We start from the raw sequence: 18,852 nt of genomic DNA on the forward strand, positions 1-18,852 counted from the left end.
AATTAAATCATCGAAACACAAACGTAAAATTAGATTGGGATTTAAATATTGTTAAAGAACTCCTCCTAAGATGAATTGTTCAGAAGAATCCGGATTCCATTTATGGTGGGAATAATTTTTGGTTAGGTTTTACTCAGCTCGAGGCCGAACTTTGAATTATCGGGGAATCTTTTTCTGAGAACCAGAAAGTTAATACTACAAAAAAATTGTTAAAGAACAGTGTTTATATTATAAAATAAATCCCATATATTTTCCTAAACATCCCCAATTAAACAAAACTATAAATGATTTTGCTTATAAAACAAAGCTTAATCTAAAGGTTTTGGGACCTTAGACAGATTTACTAAAAGACCTAATATAAAATGAATTATCAATCTCTATGTATTATTCTTTTACTTTTTTGAAAAACAATGGTGAGACATTCCATTAGTTTTTTCATTTGTGCTTACACCTATTTTTCTCTTCAGTAGACTAAAAGCACTATTAGTTAATTAGTAAATACATAAACCCCTTGTCACTTTAATGGTATATCAATTAAAGAGAATGAAATTTGTATAGGCAGGCTAGTTTTGACATTGTTTTTTTTTTTGGCATAGCTATCTGGTTTTCAGGAAAGGGGTCTTAGTAATTTAGAATTTGGCTGCAAGGTTAGAAAATTCTGATCAAGAATCGAACTCGAATTCTTCCAAACAATCCATCCTAGATGAAACTCATTAACCACTTGAGTTCAACGTCTTGATTATATCTATTGATGTTTTGTGTATTACTGACTGATTTTGTTGCATTCATAATGAATATTGTTTGCGGCTTATAATTTTCATTTACACTTAGAATGTTCATAAAATTCAACATTTGGTATGATTCATGGTTGCATACAGATACAGTGGAAGAAAATGTGTACTCTTTTTTGGGAGAAAAGGTGAATGCGTACTTGAATCTAGAAGAGTAATAGTAGAAGATCATGTGTATTTGAATACTCAAATTGATTCTTGAACTTTTAGAACACAAGCCCTAATATTATCAATATTCTAAAATGACCTCTTGATTTGACAAATGTTAATCAAATTCATCTCTCCATGACTCCATTGACATTTGTAGGGACTAGAATGACATTAATTTATTTTTTTTTGGGTCTAACAATGACTTTAAATTTATAACATCAACAATGAATTTGAAACTAAGCCAGTAATGTCAAAGATGCATTTGATAGCAGATCTAAACGAAGACAAATTTGATTAACATTTTACGATTCCAAAAATTATTCTAGAATATTGATAATGTGCGAGTTTAGGTTGAAACAAACAACTACAACCCTACAATTTTATGGATTAACTTGAATATTTACTCAATAACTAGAATTCATAGTTTTGAACTTTCGATAATATCACGGCCATATAACTTTGGAACACAATAAAACCTTGCACAAATTAGATGCAAACATGCTATAAAGGAAACATCCGTCTAAGTCGTTTATTTGAAATCTCACCGATAAATTTCTAACATAACATGCGTCTTTCCCAAACTCAAATTACATTATTTAAGGCTGTGCACAAAATGATAATAGACAAAGGAGAGAAAGTGCAAGTTCTCCCCCTACCCTAAAAAAGGAGGGTAAGTTTTATATAACAAGGAAATTTTACATTGAAGATGAACAAAACAAACTTTTGAGAATACACAAAATGATCTTACTTTTGCAGGCTTATGTGGGTACAACAACCCCAGAATTGGGGGATTGTGACGCAAGAAACCAAAACAGGATTAACACAAAGAACTGTAGGAAAAGATAAATTGACACCTTACATACTCTTTTCTGCAGCGTAAAAGATTCCTCAACTATTAAACTATCACCGACATATTTTTCCAATTCTTCTGCTTTGTTCTTCAGCACTGAAGCCCTACTCTCCGCACCTACGAGCTTGTTGAGAACATGCTCTTGATTTTCAGACAGTTTCTCTTGTTCTTCCAATAACTTAAGTTGTAAATCTGCCCCAACTTTCAAGTTCTGCATCACCTTTGTGATAGCTAGGTATTCAACCTCAGCTTCAATCTTCTGCCTAAAAAGCACCTCTACCTCGTACTGTACTTCTCTATGTTCTTCCTCCGATAAACCTACGGTGTTAGCAGATTCTTCTTTAGGAAATTTACCACTACTCAAGACTGTTTCAAGTTCAACAATCCTTGAATCCTTTACGGCAAGCACACCTTGTAACTCCTCCAGCTTACTTTCCAAAAGGTTTACATGTTGTGTCAAGTTCAATATCTGAAACTCCAAGGGATTTGAAGTGCCTTGTTTATTTTCTTCTGCGCTAGAATGACCGGATAAACCCGACTTATGAAGTTCAAGATCAACAGCAGTGATACCAGCAGATGCACTGCTACATTTAGCTGTGTCGTCGTCTGGTGAGACAACTTCGGTATCAATCTCCCTGAATTTCTGGAGTTCTGCAAGAGCACACACAAAATGGTTATCAGGAATGGCGCATTCCATACTCGATTCCAGAAAAGAAGGAACCTCAGATAACAACTTCAGCATATTAACAGACTAACTCAAATTAGATATCCAGTAAACCATAAATTAAGATGAGAATAAGTGGAAAATAGGATATGCAGTTTCAGTAAGTAATAATCCAGACAAGCTAGGCAAATAGAATCAGAGAAAGTCATTTCAAAAGTCAATAACCTATTTCCCATCATTGTTTCCTATTGTTTCACTGCCCAACATTCAGTTCAATACTTCCATGAAACATTGTTACATTTCAATTTTCAACCATCTTACTTCAATCATAAGATTGACATCCCCCTCTATCTCCCCGTCAGCCAATGCGTGATTTTAAAAATCAAATATGGCCAGATTGACCTCTTGAGGTTAAGTACAACCTATTCTGCTTATAGAAAAAAAAAAAAGAGTACAATCTATTCTCAACAAATATGCAAAATGCAACAGTTACACCAATCTTAAAATTTACGACATTTAACATTTCATGTAGAGTATTAAATTGCTGGAGAAATTTTTCAAAGGGGTTATTTTAGGTTTAGCATTCTATTAATCACCCAGCACAGATCTACATATGCAGGACACCGGTTTCAAATCAAATATTGTTGGATCACTTGATTAATCCGGTCATCGAGAATGCTTACAAGCGAGACTACAGTAGACTTGTAGATCATCATAATTTAAGATTCTAAAATAATAAAGAAATTTAGTTGAAAATAAGAAACAACAAAGTGTGAAGAATTATGTTAAGGTAACTATATAAAGTATCGGTGAGGAAAAAGTAGTCCATCATTAATTAGGTATATGTATAAAGTATCAGTGAAATATTTTAAATCAGAATGTTAGAATTATACCCAAAATTTGCAACTTCCAGTCAAGTGAAAACATTATTTTGTTATCTTTCAAGCAGCAACTTAATGCAAAAGGAACCAAACCAAACCGATTAAACAGAGCCAAATGCATGGTTTAGCTTAACATGACAAAAAATATGAAGGTTTAAACAGTTATGGAGTTCAAGCCAGATCAACTACATATTCGGATAGTTCATGGAATTTTATTGACAGTTGAATTGAATCATGATGAAAAATCCAATGCTCAACAAAAAGCTGATAAGACATGTTCCATAAATTTTCTCAAGGATTATAACACCAACGATATAACAATCTCAATCACAAATTGGCAAGAGGCATTATATAAAGTGTTTCCGTTAAAATTAAAGAATATCACAATATGACGGTACAAACCTTCTTCAAGTGCCTCCTGAACAGCCTGAAGGCTCCTGATAGACTCAATTAAAGGATCTTCAGAGCTCGTAGATTGGTTGTTCTCACTTTTTTCTTCAGGAGCATCCCAAGACAGATTCGCCGCTGAATTCTCCGGTAGAAGATCTTCATCTTCACCATTTTCATTGCCATAACCACCTTCATCTCCCTCAGAAAAATGTTCATTGGTGTGAGCTTCACCATCGTTTCCTCCATCATAAATGTGGGGGTTACCACTATGTTTTCCATTACTAGTAACCGCAGAAACACCTTGCTTATAGTTGGATCTTGAATCTGATTCCAAACTCGAAATAGAATTTTCCTTCTCAATTATAACTCTTCCACCACCTCCATGTTTCGTAGAGCTCTCAATTTGTCCCTTTCCTTGCTGAACCTTTAGAGCTGAGTTAACCAAATTCTTTGAATTCGAATTCCTACTACCACGGCTTTTCTCGTGTCTAACCTTCGGCTCACTAGCTGCCGTGGAAGACTTGCTACTCCGATCCTCACTATTCTCAGAATCAGTCCCAACAACAAAACCAGATCCAACTGCATATCTAGAATCCGAACTAGAACCCCGGATCATATGCCCATCAGAAAACACTACATTACCAAACGCGTTCGAAGATCCATCATTTTTTTCCTTAACACCGCGCATGTTTTCACTCAAATTGGCATTTCCAGAGCCAGACAAACCCCTCTTCAACACTTTACTCGAATCATCGGCACTCGAATTATGATCCCTAACAACATTCCTCTTAATTCTCTTCCATTTCTTCAACCCAACCCCTTTTCTCGGTGCCCCTTTGGAATTCACAGCTTCCTCACTACCCAATTCACCAAAAATCCCCTCTTGATCCGGTTTAACACCAAAATTCCCATCAAATTCAAACCCTAATTTCTCACCAGAAACAGAACCTTCACCATTTGTTCCATTTTCATTTGCATCACCGTGATTCACTTCATTCTCTTCCACCGATTCAGTTCCCAAATCCATATTCAAATTTCAACTTTTTTAGCTAAATCTGAGAACAGAAATCGAAAACAATTAAGATGGATCAAATTAATTGAGCTTCAAGCAACAAATCAAATGAAAATCCACTTCAAAATTTTCAAATATTAAAAAAAAAATAAAAAAATAAATGCGTAATAATTAAAAAAAAAAATCGAATGAGAGAGAAAAAGAAGAAGATCTTCTATGAATTAATGTAAATCACCTTAATAAATGAAGCTTTGGATTGGACATCGAAACCCTAAAATTTGGGATTTTGATGGATTTGCGATTTTATAGGCTGACAAAGAACCATGCGAAAAAATAATAGAAATAAAATAATACTATACTTACCAAATAAATAAATTGTTGTTGTACCAAAAAAAATATAAAATACATTAATTCATAGACCTTTTTATTAGGGATGGCAATGGGCGCCCACGGGTGCGGGTTTGAATGATACCAAACCCACACCCGAAATCAACACCCAAACCCAAACTCAAACCCAAATCTGTTCGGGTGGCAAAACTACACCCACGCCCACACCCATTGGGTTCGGGTTTTTTACACCCAAACCTAAACCCACAACACATTTTGTACTACTTTGCAAATTTAAGCAAAACAAGGTAAATTTAAGCAAAAACAATGGAATTTAAACATATTGTCAATCACTTAGCAAAAACATAGGTTTAAAATTACAAGGGAATTTAAAATTATAAAATAGTCTTTCAAGAAATTAAATTACAACTAAACCAAAATTAAGTTCTTCCAACTTTCAAGCAAAATTCAAACACAATTTTGGTTTGTGGTTTGTGAAAAACCTAATTTTACTTTTACACTTATATATATATGTGGGGGTATTTAGGTAATTTTAACATGTTTCGGGTGGGTGTATGGGTTTCGGGTGTGGGTTTGAGTGATACCAAACCCACACCCATATTTTCGGGTGTCACCCAAACCCAGTCAATTCGGGTTTCGCCCGTTGACTTGAGTTTGGGTTCGGGTGGGTCTCACGGGTTTGGGTTTTTCTGCCATCTCTACTTTTTATACACACAGTTATAGTTCATGTTTTTTTTTTCTCGGTATCCGATCCACTGAACCGCATAATTTATTTCGAGGGTTAGTTCTGACATCACGTGGTTTCAGCTTCCTCCTGATCACAGTTGCGAGGATCGAACTATGTTCCTCTTTACTAAGTCAAGCACCACTAGATCAACTAACGTTAGATAGAGTACATCCTATTATATATATACAGATAATCGGATTTTGAGCTTGAGTTTTTTTTTATAATCGAACTCGAGATTTTTATTTCTTCATTTTAATGGGTGAATAATTTTTTGGTCAAATAGTATAATGACTAGCATTCCATCTAAATGAATAAATAAAGTGTTCATTTTTATTTGTTTACATTAAGTAAAGTGTTCATAATTTTCTATCAACTAAATTAAACTCACAAGAATTCAATGGAATATAAATTTAACTAAATTAATTAAACAAAAAATAAATTAATTAAATGCAAGGTGCATTCAATTCAATTATTGTTATAATAACCAGCTGAAAAATTAATTTCAATACCTTTTTCATTTCATTAGTAAAAAGCAAAAGAATAGTTCATTTTGTACTTACTATGTTTTTCTGTTAGACATGGTGTGAAAAACATCACTAAAATATACATATACATCAAGATTACGAATTTTAACATTGAATGAAACTGTGAAAGTGTCTCGCATAACAATTTTGACATTATTGGTTAAGTTAGGTTTTACAGACACATTGTGTATATATTTCATCATTTTTTTATAGAGATTTTATCTTTTTTTTAATTTAATTAGTATGTTTCTGTTTTATAATATCTACATTACATAATGTTTAAAAAATTTCGTTTTCAATATTCAATTTATATGATTTTAACTTCTAAATTTTTTTTAAAAAAATTGTTATTTTCAATATTCAATTGTTAGTTTTAATTTTAGTTTGAATTTGAAAGAGTTTAGTTTTTTTTTTTATTGGTAAGGAAATTTGATAGAGTTTAGTTGTTGAGAATAAATTTGTCCAATAAAACATTTGACAAAAATATAGTAATTGGTAGGTAACTTTAAATACTAACAATTTTTTAGTGTAAATCTAATGATAACTTGAGTTTCCATAGTGATAACTTTTCCAATAATACAATGATGAGAATGACTAAAAATTGGAAATAAAATCATGAGAATATGGAAGTTATTTCTTTCTTAGGAATCTTTTGTGCTTTTGAATAAAATTGTATAACCTAGCAATATAGGAAAATACACATTCCCTACCCTATATTCCCAAGAATGTAACTAGATTACTTGAAACAAACATACATGTTTAATCAAAAAGTTAGTTTACAATGCTTTAGAAAAGGACACAATTCCTGTCAAGAAAGAGGTAGGCACCTAAAGGGTAGTTTCAAGCTTCCTTCCTAGTTATCCTGCAATCAAACAAAAGGAAAGACACTTAGAATCAAGACAATGTTCTCAACAAAAACAAAATAAATAAATAGACCACACTAAGGACTATTGTTGAAGAATATTAGAATATTCCTAGTATTTATTATTCATATCAGTCCTTAATTTGAGGAATTGACATTTTGTACTTCTCTTATAAAAGAAGCACTCTTTTACTTTGAATAATAATACACTAATCTAATGCTAGTAATATACCTGAAGCAATATATTCCAAGTGCATCTGTAATTTCACGAATGACAGACGTTGCGAAATGCAAGTAGAGTGCTCCTGTGTTTGCAGGAAAAAAAAAATTATCAATCAAGAGAAATAAAGTTTTTACTATAAACTCGGTCGTTCAGATACTGCCATGTTTTTTTTATTATATATTTGTTTTTCCGTCTAGTTCAGGACATTGTTTTCTCGGTTTCATTTAGGAGGCTATTGATCCTTTTCTATTGTCTTTTCTTGTAGAAAACAAAAAGGTAACTGTACCTGTGAATGCACAGTAACCGAGAAGAACTAGTCTCTCATTAACTAACGGAACCCTGCAAAAAATATATAATAAATTACTGAGAAGACACATGCAAAAGTCATAAATCAACATAAACTACATCAATCAGCGTAATTTAGAATGCAAATTCAAGGAACGTACCCATCGTTTAGCCTTGACGCAAGTGCGTTAGCAATGGCGAATGGGAGATACAAGAGGGACTGTATAAAGATATATAACACATCAATTATCTTTGAGTAATAAACTTCAACAACTAATCACTTGAATGAAATCCGTTAATAAGATTGATCAAAATGTTTTCATTGAGCTAACATGCATGTTCTTGTCATTCCATCATCGATGGAATCGTTATGAATGATGCAGCTCTAAATAATAATAATATGACTATTATTATACAATTAAAGATACATTTCAGCATTAGAAACTGATGTGAAAACAACAATAACAGAGCCTTTTCTCACTCGGTAGGATCAGAAACATGGATTAGATGAAATCATAATTTCCTATCATGTATTAAATTTAAAGCTAGATTTTACCAATATGAAAGAAAAGGAACAAAAAGGTAACTTAAAAACGTTTTGAGAAAGTAATATCCAAATGAAACAGCTTAATACCATGCACATTCCAGTTTTTAAGCCCTTTGGTTCTTCACAAAAGTGAGCCAAAATCATCCTTCCCTGCAAAAGTAAGCTTCCCTCAGACAAATTCATAACATAACCAAACCACAATAATAGTAGCAAGCAAAGAACTTCTATTTCCAATTATGCATTAGCAATAACATGTCAAAATCAAAGCCATATTGTTGAATGGATATCAATATGGAGAAAACTTAGGTACAGTTCTAAATAAACTGTTCCTACTGTTTCCCAATTAAAATATAACATCTGGCATCAACTTGCACATCAGATTTAACAAGGCTTGCCGTTGTTAACTTTCGTTTTCTCAAATCTCTGTTCTGTCATCTAAACTCTGCGCTGCACATCAACTGCAAGTTCGCTTCTTCCTTGGTGCCGATTACATTTGTGTTATTTATTATTTGTGGTTTTAATGATTGCACCGTTGCTTTTTACATCAAGGATGATGAAATTAAAATGATACAATAGCCTAATTCAATGAAAAGGAGCAAAGACACCGAAGTGCCAGAACATGATTTGTTTTTGTTATACTGGGAATGAATCATCGTGTGTACTGTAAATGAGATTATATATTTTTATACCAAATGCATAAAATTTAAGAATCAAACCATCATTACTTCAACTTCTATTCTATCTCTCTCTTGCCTGGTTTTTCCCAAAATCACAATTTTCAAGCTTTAGTTTTCATCCAAATATTCTCCATGGGAATGAGATCACAAGTTATTGAAAGAAAAGATGATTGTTATTTACGACAATCTTTGCCGCAAGATAGACCTTTTGATATTCTGTAAGGATTCCGTCTGTGAAGGTTGACGGCAAACTGTGTTTCTACGTTAAATCTTTTAATTGTTGGGTCTGATGTGGCAAAGTATATGCCAGATGTTATATTTTAGTTAGAAAACAGTAGGAACAGTATATTTAGAATTGTACCTAAGTTTTCTCCTATCAATATATCCTTTTAGCATCAATACTCCAAATCTAACCAAAAGAGGATCTATGATTTGCTCAAAAACATGAAAAGTATAATTTAATGGACCTCAAAGACAACGTTTACTAAGTGACATAAAAAAAATGTGGATTCTCAAAACTAGATTTTGCATGACAACAGAAGCACATAACCTATATTGATTAATCTGGCCCTGTTTAAATCTAATGAGGGGTATCCAGCTAAAACAGTCGCCAAAGATAATGACATAAAAACAGGCAGTTGGCTATAAAAATGAGAAGAAAAATGAAGCTTTAAAGAGCATTTTTTCGGGTTTAAAAGACAAATATCTTACCACAAGATACCCGAAAGCAAGTCCTGATCCCGAAACAACTAAATGTGGATAACTAGCTATGATGTCAGAAGGTGATAAATAATCCCTGCACCACAATCACCAAAGCTTATATATACCAACAAAAAAATTTAAGAAAAATGGAATGTGCATATCTTCCAAACAAACTGGGGAAAAAACGATGCATCTTGAACTGAGTTATACCACACAAGCACTCCTCCGACAAGGACAACAAATGGGTAAAGCTGCCAAAAAAAAAAAGAAGCACGCGTCAAAAAAGCAACCAGATTACAGGAGAAGAATTCCAATAGCAAAAGATGTTACCATTGCCAATGCAAGGAGCATACTTCTATTTTTTGCCTTCACAACCTTATAAACATTTTGAACACTGCATGAAACCAAAAGATAACGTTGACATTTGAAAAGACCTTCATCAAATAACTCAAAAAACAATATACATAAACACAACGATCAATTTGCTTACATGGATGATTTAAGAAATGTAATTCTAAACATCCAAAAAATATCACTAAATGAATATAAAAAATAAGAATGAAGTATGTCCTAATCCCATACTTGTGTTCAAACTCTACGGTTTACCATATTAAATTGATATATGACAATTTGATAACAAGATGTGATGCAAATCACGAATCACTAAGCCCTATTTATATCGGTAATAAACTCGTAATCCTAATTAAAAAAAAAGGGTAAAAAATCATATAATATAATGAAATCTAGAGAATACTCCTAAGAAACCATCTAAGATACTTGAAAAGATTCTAAAATGCAATTAAGATATTAATTTACTATTGAATAGTTTATCAAATTCTAAATAACACTGCCCCTCGAGCTGAAACATATTAAGCTTAAATAAATAAACCCATAAGATCAGAAAGGTAACCCAAGCATGCAGGGGATGTCCGCAAGATAAGCTATGCTGGAAAGATAAGGAGATGGCTAGAATGAACTTCAACCAGAAAGAAAATTCCTTAACAAACAATCAAGCTTCAAACTTCACCAAACTACATTTGGAAGCTTCAAACAGAAAGAAAAAAAAAATGACACATCCTAACATGTCACAACGTTGAAAATAACCCGATGGGCAGAGATAGAAGGTGAGAATTACAATGACAGCACCACTTCTACCATAAAAATATCTGGGTCCGGAAAAGATGATGGTGTGGTTAGTTAGTTCAAAAGATCCACAATGAAAAGATGCGCAAAGAAGGGTAGATCAAACATCCACAGTTCCAGAAGAGAAAGGGAGAAAGTGAAGTTGAGGAATAATCTAGCTTTTTGATGGCTGGAATTTCTCATGGCCAAAAGAGTTGCAAAGCCGTCACAGGAAAGAAGATTTGGGGAAATAAAGTATACAAAATAAAATAGTGCCAAATTTTAGGGAACTTAGTTGTGGAATGAGGATGGGAATGGGATGATAGGTCCCAATGTTATTGGTTTTAGGTAAGGAAGGAGAAAATGAGTGAGTAGATACTCAAAAAAAATATGACATTACATTGATATGATATATTATGAGGAGATACTAGTGCTAGACTCTAAATCCTAATCAAATATGGAAAGAAATCAAGAAATCTAATAAAATCAAGAAACAACCCTGAAAGAACATCTAAGATACTATGAAATATTATAAAGATATATATGACATTTTCCAGATTCTAACAACTTGGATCTAGAGCTTTAGCTCATTAATGTTAATAGTGTAACTAGTAACATAATAAAAAGTCAGCCTAAAAGAAATTATCTCAGGTTTAAGACTTACCTAAAACCAGCGCTACAAAGTGCATGCTAGTAAATTATCTCAGGTGTAACTAGAAAGGAATTCAGAAATATTATGCCAAGGACTGACAACGTACTGTGCATGCTAGTAAACATTACAGTTCAAAGGTTTTAGCTAATACATACTTGAATATGAGAGTTGGTATAAGACCAAAAGCTACCATCACAAACAATGCGGCACTGTATGTTGGGACATCTGAAATCAAGAATGGTCAAAAATAAGCAATAATATATCAAGAAAGAACATACACAACAATGAGAAAGCATATCGACATACCCGACTAATTTAATTCATCGTCCAAACCACACAGCCTTCAACTTATTCTTACAAGTTAATAAGATACGTAAACAAATAAGAAAATGTAAAGGCCTAATTGATTTATGAAAATATTTTTTATATTTTTATTTTCACTTTTAATTACAAAAATAAAACCTACCTTTTTTCACTCTATTTACTGTTTTCAAAGTTTTGCATAAAAAACAATGAAAACAAAATAGATCATGGTTTCCCAAACAAAACTTCAAAATCAGAAACTATAGTAAAAAAAATTAGCATTTTTTAAATTACCCAGATCCCAAACTCAAGCAAGCATCTGAACTGGCAAGGACGGTAAACAAGCAAAATTAAGAGTTGGATTGAAAATGAGGACATGAGCCGATAGATCTAATATTTCTCACATAGTAAATGGTTATATGAACAAATATCTGTCTGCATATACATGAAAACGAAAAAGAAAAGAAAAAACAATTATTAGGGAGTCTTATACATGAAACTGGGTACAAGTAGTAATATAATAGTTATCACAACATAGCATTAAAAAATAGAGATGTTTAACCCATTGTCCCAAGTATAGAACGAACATCGTTGTCCCAAATATAGGGGAAAAAAAACCATATAAAGACGCAGTCTTACCCGCAATAAAAGGCAACCAATTCAAAAAAGGCAAAGACTTTCCAAATTGCTGAACCCACCACTCAGCACCTGTAGAAAAATAATAACAACAATAATAATATGATTGAGTTTTAAGCATATATAAATTTAAAAACAAAAGCTCAAAGAAAGGCATACCCACGAAAGCAGTGAAAAAGTGAGCGAGGTATATTAGCATAAGACCCTCCGTAGGTCCATTTACAACAGGCAGTATAAGTGTATTGATGAAATAGCTGCATCCAAAACATTCAAAAGAAAATCAATATCTCTGACCCATCTTAAAAGTATTACATGGAATATGGTATTAAAATATATAATCATGCCAAATTGTATATAGATTGATAGGATCAACTGGCATTAAGAAAATCAATATCTCTAATCCATCTAAAAGTATACATGGAATAGGGTATTAAAGTATACACTATAGAGCTGATACGAGACTGCTCAGCCTCTCCCAAGTTCTTACTTGATTTCCAGAACCCCTTTCTCATTCTCCCATCTACCTATTTATTACATCACACTCCCTTGTTGTAGATAATTGGATTAGTAAGTTAATTAGTGGGTTGTTAACTAACTAACTAAATAATGTATCATGTAGTATTAAAGTGATACAATGTTATATGGGCTAGATAAGTGAAATAATATTTTTAGATTCAATACCCATCTCTCTTGTTCTCTCCCTATTTTCTCTGTTTTTGTGAGTGTTCTCGATGCTTCTAAGTGTGTTCTAACATCCCAAACCCCATCCCTTTAAGCAACTAAGAGACAAAACTAACAGACCAACTAAGTAACTGTTGTACATTGGAATGTATATTTTATAATTATTATTACATGTTATATTTAGCCTGTTAATCAAGCCAATAGGTATGGTGTAGTCAATTTAAACAGTTTAGTGATTGTACAATTTGTACTCTCAATGCTTTTGAAATGATATTCAAAAAATTATTCTCCAATTCTACATGGCATCTATCAAGAGCTCCCAATTTTGGGGCCCTTGATTCCATGTAAACTCTACTTTCTGTCTAGGCTTTCTGCCTTCATTACGGTTTTTGTTCCTTTGCGGTCCTCTTTGCAAAAGTTTTTAATATTGTAAGACTTTCTAATAAAATCTTAAAAAATACTACCTTAGTCTCTAGAAATAGGAACTTCTTATGATTTTTCCTTGTACTCATAGGAGCTCTTTCAAATTTTCGAGTGCAATAACTATCACTTTACCAATATACTCCTTGTAATTTCTGTGTATAATAAGAATACACAGCGCTGTATTTATAATGTAATAATGTATTTACAATAAATACAAGTTAATACGATTGCTAATTCCAATTCCGTTAACAACGAATACCTAAGGGCTAAGGCATATTTTACATGTGACTAATTATACATAAATTCTAACACTCCTAATATGTTACATCTTTTTTCTGCAAAATATAAACTATGATGAAAATATAAACTAATTCTCTCTCTTTAAGGGTAAATTTGTAAAACAATACCAATTGTCAACAAATTTAATATTACTACAAACATTTCAATTCACGTGATTTAGTTAATGGGGTCTTATATCTAGGGACAAAGGTAGTATTGTTTAAAAAAATACGACGTAATATAACATATTGACTACTAAATAATAATTGAACAAAATAACTTACTACTCCCAGGTTGCCCCAAAAAATGTAACTGCAGATATTAACCACCACCAGAAAGTAGCTCTTCCACACATGGCTGTGCTCCCAAACGCAAGTGCTTCAAGCTGAAAATCAGTTCTTATAGATGATTGTCTTTATTTTCTTTTAATTGTTTGAAAACTATAACCAAAGCTAAAAGAAACATACTGCACAAGCAAGTGCATCACACCCTGCAATGCACAGTTGAAAATATCTTCATTAATGACATAACGGCGTATACATAAAGAAAAAAAATAGAATGAAAAGCACGCTGAAGGAAAATAACCATGATCAAACAGCTCCCCCAATGGACTTGAAGAATTTGTTCTTCGAGCTTGTTTCCCATCAACAGCATCAAATGTCTAGCAAATAAATATAAAAAACATATACATAAACACACCAAAAAATAAACACACATAAACAAAAATGATAATCAACATAATCAACGAAATCGATGGAAACATAGGCATCATATGGCATATACTCGGTCCAACTGAAAATTGAAACTAATTGAGCAAACATCACAATATGAGAATTGAACCAACCTGGTATAAAAACAGAAGTAGCCCATGTGCAATATGAACCCATCTTGGAGGAGCGGAGTCCAATTGAGGAGAGTATATCTAGGTAAATAACGAAATTTCAGTGTGATGGATAAGGAATTCACTGTTTCGACACAGGTCACACAGCCATTCGCACCATATCTAAATTCCCTTGCATGACTATGTATGTAATAAAATACTTCTACTAAAGATACTTCATATACTCATTTCTACAAATTGCAAATTTCATTGTATATCATTTGGCAAAATGAAAGATGTTGTGAGATATTGAAAAATCATCACTATTATGACTTCAACTTTATGAAGCAAAAAGATTAATGTAACTTACATAGCCAAGCAATGCAGATATTAGTAAGAACATAAATCCTGTGAGAGTTATCTGCAACCAAACAATTTAAGAAATATCAGTGCCAAGAATATAGGTTACATAATAACAGTAACAATTACAGATGATACTACAAAATAAAGGAAGCAATGGTTTACCAAGTTTGGTCTGCAAAATGTTGTGAATCCCAAAATGCCAGGGGATGAGGATACATGAAACAAAAATGTATAAGTTAGTGAACTAAGAAATTAAACCAAAATATCAACAGAAGAGTAAATGATGGTATTGTCTCCATGAATGAGTTTTTGCCAGAAAATGCAAAACATCTACTTAAAATTTTCAGAATGAAAGGAAAAAATGACATTTATCGTAAAACTCAATGTTCTGATCCTTGATCACGTTTATAAACTTTATATAAGTCTTGATTCATAATGAGAAACTTTACCCTTCTTTTCATTCCCCCAAAACCCTCTCTTATACAGGATATGCCTAACTGTGTGTTGTTCATTTAAAAAACTGGTAATGATAGTATCAAGATGAAGTTACATATCAATGATAATATATTAATAACAACATTATTATGTATAAAAAGAAGAAAAGTTTCATAGAATAATAGAACTCAATTATGACATACAAATTTCATAATGTGATTTATTATCGTTGAAGTGAAGAGATTTTATTATTATAGTTAAAATAACTAAGTTATAAGTTTATAACAAAAAACGAAACAACCTAGCTTGAAATGAAAGAAGTACTCACGGCATCCATAGGGGAAACAAAGTAACAAACCAAGTCCAAAAGGGCTGTAGTACATATTTGGCCACATAGGAATGATCTACACCACTATATTTGTGTCTATGCAGAGCTGCAACACCATGAGGCCCAATATACATTCTCTCTCTCTCTCTGCAAAACTATGCAATATACTTCAAGAACAAGTTTAACCTTAGCACAAGGTGTCGAATTTGGAAAAACAAATTGACTGAATAAATATAGAACTAACCAGCTAATAACAAACACATGTACAGTACATATTATAGAGCAGGAAAATACGTTGAATCTCATCAATTAAGTAATAACAAATATATGGTAATTCTGTCTATATATAGACACTGAAGTACATATTTTGTGTTCACTGAACACAAAATACGGCTTAAAGAAACGCAGTGGCAAGACAAACTAACAGAAAAATTAAGTCATGTTTGGATTGGCTTATTTAAACTTATCTACTGGTATAAGCATTTGCGAGACTGTTTGGGAGAGCTTATAGAAACATATTGTGACATATCTATAAGCTATTTTCAGCTTATTTCCATAATCTCTCAGGATAGCTAATGAAAACAGTTTATATCTTACATGAAAACAATTTAGCTTTATTTTATCTTTTGTCATAGAAATAGCTTACACATAAACACTTACACTATAAGCCCTTAATTAAGTTATTTATGGGCCTTAGGGCCTGTTAGGATTGGCTTATTTGAGCTAATCTACTGGCATAAATTTTGTGAGACTATTTGAGGGAACATATGAAAACAGCTTATGACAATTTTGAATTTTCATAAGTTTTTTTCAACTTATTTTCATAAGTTGGCCAACTAAAAATGGAATCTTTCACCTCACAGTAAACACACTGATCCTCTCTTCATTCATTAAAATTTGAAAGTAAAACAAACACATAACCAACCTATGAGGAAAAATAATTCACCAGAATAGAATATTGAACAACAGCAATTTCATGTGATCTAAACAACCCATGAAAGTAAAATAGTTGCTCATAGAAACAATTCAACACAAATACATGAACAATCATGAATCATTCACCAAATCACGAAATAATTACAACAAAAAAAAGGAAAAAAATGCGGTGAAAATGAAGAAGACGTACCTGATTTGATAAAGGTAAGATGAAAGATGAAAATGGCGGAAGCAATTAGAGAGTAGGGGCAATTAGACTTTAACCTAGGAGTAGTAAGATGGAATCAAATTCGAATCTTGTAAAGTAGCGTAGCATGTGAGGTCGGGGTTTGTTTTTGCGTCACCGGTAGTTTATTTTTTTTATTGATAGACGAAATGGCAAGTTATCGAAAACTCACACATAAAAAATGGAGTGATTGGGATTCGAACCCCGTACTGACATCTGACACTAATAATTTTGACATTTCTGTCAGTTAAGCTAACATTTGTGGACGTCACCCATAGTTTATTAGTACTGTGTTATTACACTTTTGTTCTTTTTTTACACTTTTGTAACAATGTGATGTGATTATTTTGGGATTAATTGGTTGTATCACTGAGCTCCTAAATTTAATTTTTTTCAACTAGCTTTTCTTTTCAGCTATATACTGCTAGCTATTAGTTATGAGTGTGTTTGATAACACAAATAAACTAACTTATAGCTTATTATATGAGCTTATAAACTTGTTTCAAAAAATTAGAGATATTTGGTAACAAGCTTTTTTTTAAATGATATTTCAAGTAGCGTTTGAGCTTAGCTTATAATTTTTTACTCTTTATTCTATTTTTACACTTTAATTTAATAACTACACACTCTAAAAAAAACTATCAACTATCAATTATGTAATTTTATATTTATTAACCACTTTAAAAGCTAATTTTACCAAACACTTTAATTCCAATTAGCTAGCTTTTCAGCTATCAGCTAGCTTATAAGCCATTGGCCAGCTTATAGCTTATTTTTACCAAACAGACCCTATAAGCTAGCTTTTCAACTATCAGTTAGCTTATAGCTTATTTTTACCAAAGAGCTTTTATCGTTAGACTTGTACTTTAACATTTTAAAAATGTAAAAAATTGGTAACCACACTCAAATTCATAATAAAGACATCTTGATAGATGTTGATTGACGGTCGACTTTTTCTCACACTCGTGAAAATCCTATCTCCTCGCAATTTAGATCACAAATTATAGCTATTAAGTTGTTCTACATCTAAAAGCATTAAATCAAAGATTTCGTTTTCAAATTACTTTGATTTCTCGTATGAATTATGGGTCTTTGGTTGAAAATACTTTAAGGCTTTGTTTGGTTTGAAGGAAAGAAAGTGGAAGGAAAGAAAATTCATCCATCAGTTTTCGTAATTTTCCAACCTTTCACTTTCTTTTCACAAAACTAAACACACCCTAAGGATTTCTATCAATACGAATGTGTTCAAATTAGACCAGGTGAAGGTTTAATCAATCGCTTTCAACAAATACATTTGGTAATATTTTCAAGAATAAGAGGACTTTGAAAGCTATAATAAAAGGGATGCACAAGTAATTAGATAATCAACAAATCTCATCTCTCATTAGAGCTGTCAAATCCTCACGCGCTCCAACTTGAGGAGTTCGACTACATTAGCTGGCCAAACTAGCCCAACTAATTTATTATTGGACTACACATTAATGATTCAAATATGACTCATGTAGGCTAACGGGTCAGCTTGGCCCCTTTTCACTTTTTTGGTTTTTTTAAAAGTTTTGGCCAAATGTATCTGAGTTTACATATTTAAATTCATTTTTATTAATAATTTTTTAATTAAATATTTTTTTTTACAAAAATCACATAGAAATTGTGACAGTGGGCCGGCCCAGCCCAATTTTCGCATGGGCTATCCCATCAGCCCGACTTATGTTTGGCAACTGTAGATTTCATAATGTTTGAGAGAGTATAGCAAGTTTTTAGCTTATGATGATGAGATATTTTGGTACTCTCCATTTATGAAATAATAATAATAACCATAAGACAAAATAAAACCATCCATATCCATTCACAATCAATACAAATTTGTATAACTTTATCAGATTGAGTATTGAGATATGGGTCATGCTAAACAGTGTCCCTGGGGCACTAGTTAAGCATACTAAAAAATGAAACAAATGATAAAGTTAATGATGAGAGAGAATAACTTTTCACATCATTAAAACATTGAATGCACA

At 32.3% G+C, this 18,852-nt stretch overlaps 2 protein-coding genes across 6 annotated transcripts; both read right to left on the reverse strand.

Annotated features, from left to right (window-relative positions):
- Positions 1-1,445: 1,445 nt before the first annotated feature.
- LOC123917568 (WPP domain-interacting protein 2-like) lies at positions 1,446-5,137 on the reverse strand. Its single transcript, XM_045969327.1, has 3 exons — positions 4,974-5,137; positions 3,739-4,781; positions 1,446-2,442 (listed from the first exon to the last, which is right to left on the reverse strand). Exons 2-3 carry the CDS (start codon positions 4,751-4,753, stop codon positions 1,700-1,702), a joined length of 1,758 nt encoding a protein of 585 aa, XP_045825283.1. The 5' UTR covers positions 4,754-4,781; positions 4,974-5,137; the 3' UTR covers positions 1,446-1,699.
- Positions 5,138-6,959: 1,822 nt separating this feature from the next.
- Positions 6,960-16,956, reverse strand: LOC123916433 (choline/ethanolaminephosphotransferase 1-like). Of its 5 annotated transcripts, none has more exons than XM_045967888.1 (19): positions 16,802-16,956; positions 15,676-15,820; positions 15,075-15,084; positions 14,920-14,970; positions 14,574-14,651; positions 14,315-14,390; positions 14,197-14,219; positions 14,014-14,114; positions 12,506-12,600; positions 12,350-12,418; positions 11,563-11,632; positions 9,964-10,027; positions 9,844-9,884; positions 9,643-9,727; positions 8,342-8,404; positions 7,869-7,927; positions 7,709-7,761; positions 7,432-7,504; positions 6,960-7,199 (listed from the first exon to the last, which is right to left on the reverse strand). In XM_045967888.1, the coding sequence occupies exons 2-19, from the start codon at positions 15,807-15,809 to the stop codon at positions 7,178-7,180; spliced, it is 1,167 nt and encodes a 388-aa protein (XP_045823844.1). In that variant the 5' UTR covers positions 15,810-15,820; positions 16,802-16,956; the 3' UTR covers positions 6,960-7,177. The 5 variants fall into 5 exon arrangements, with proteins under 5 accessions (XP_045823844.1, XP_045823847.1, XP_045823848.1 ...); XM_045967891.1 differs by having other exon boundaries at positions 15,676-15,830; XM_045967892.1 differs by having other exon boundaries at positions 15,676-15,824; positions 16,802-16,955.
- Between the last annotated feature and the right edge of the window lie 1,896 nt (positions 16,957-18,852).

Source organism: Trifolium pratense, linkage group LG3 (genome assembly GCF_020283565.1).
Source record: "Trifolium pratense cultivar HEN17-A07 linkage group LG3, ARS_RC_1.1, whole genome shotgun sequence".
Classification (NCBI taxonomy): domain Eukaryota; kingdom Viridiplantae; phylum Streptophyta; class Magnoliopsida; order Fabales; family Fabaceae; genus Trifolium; species Trifolium pratense.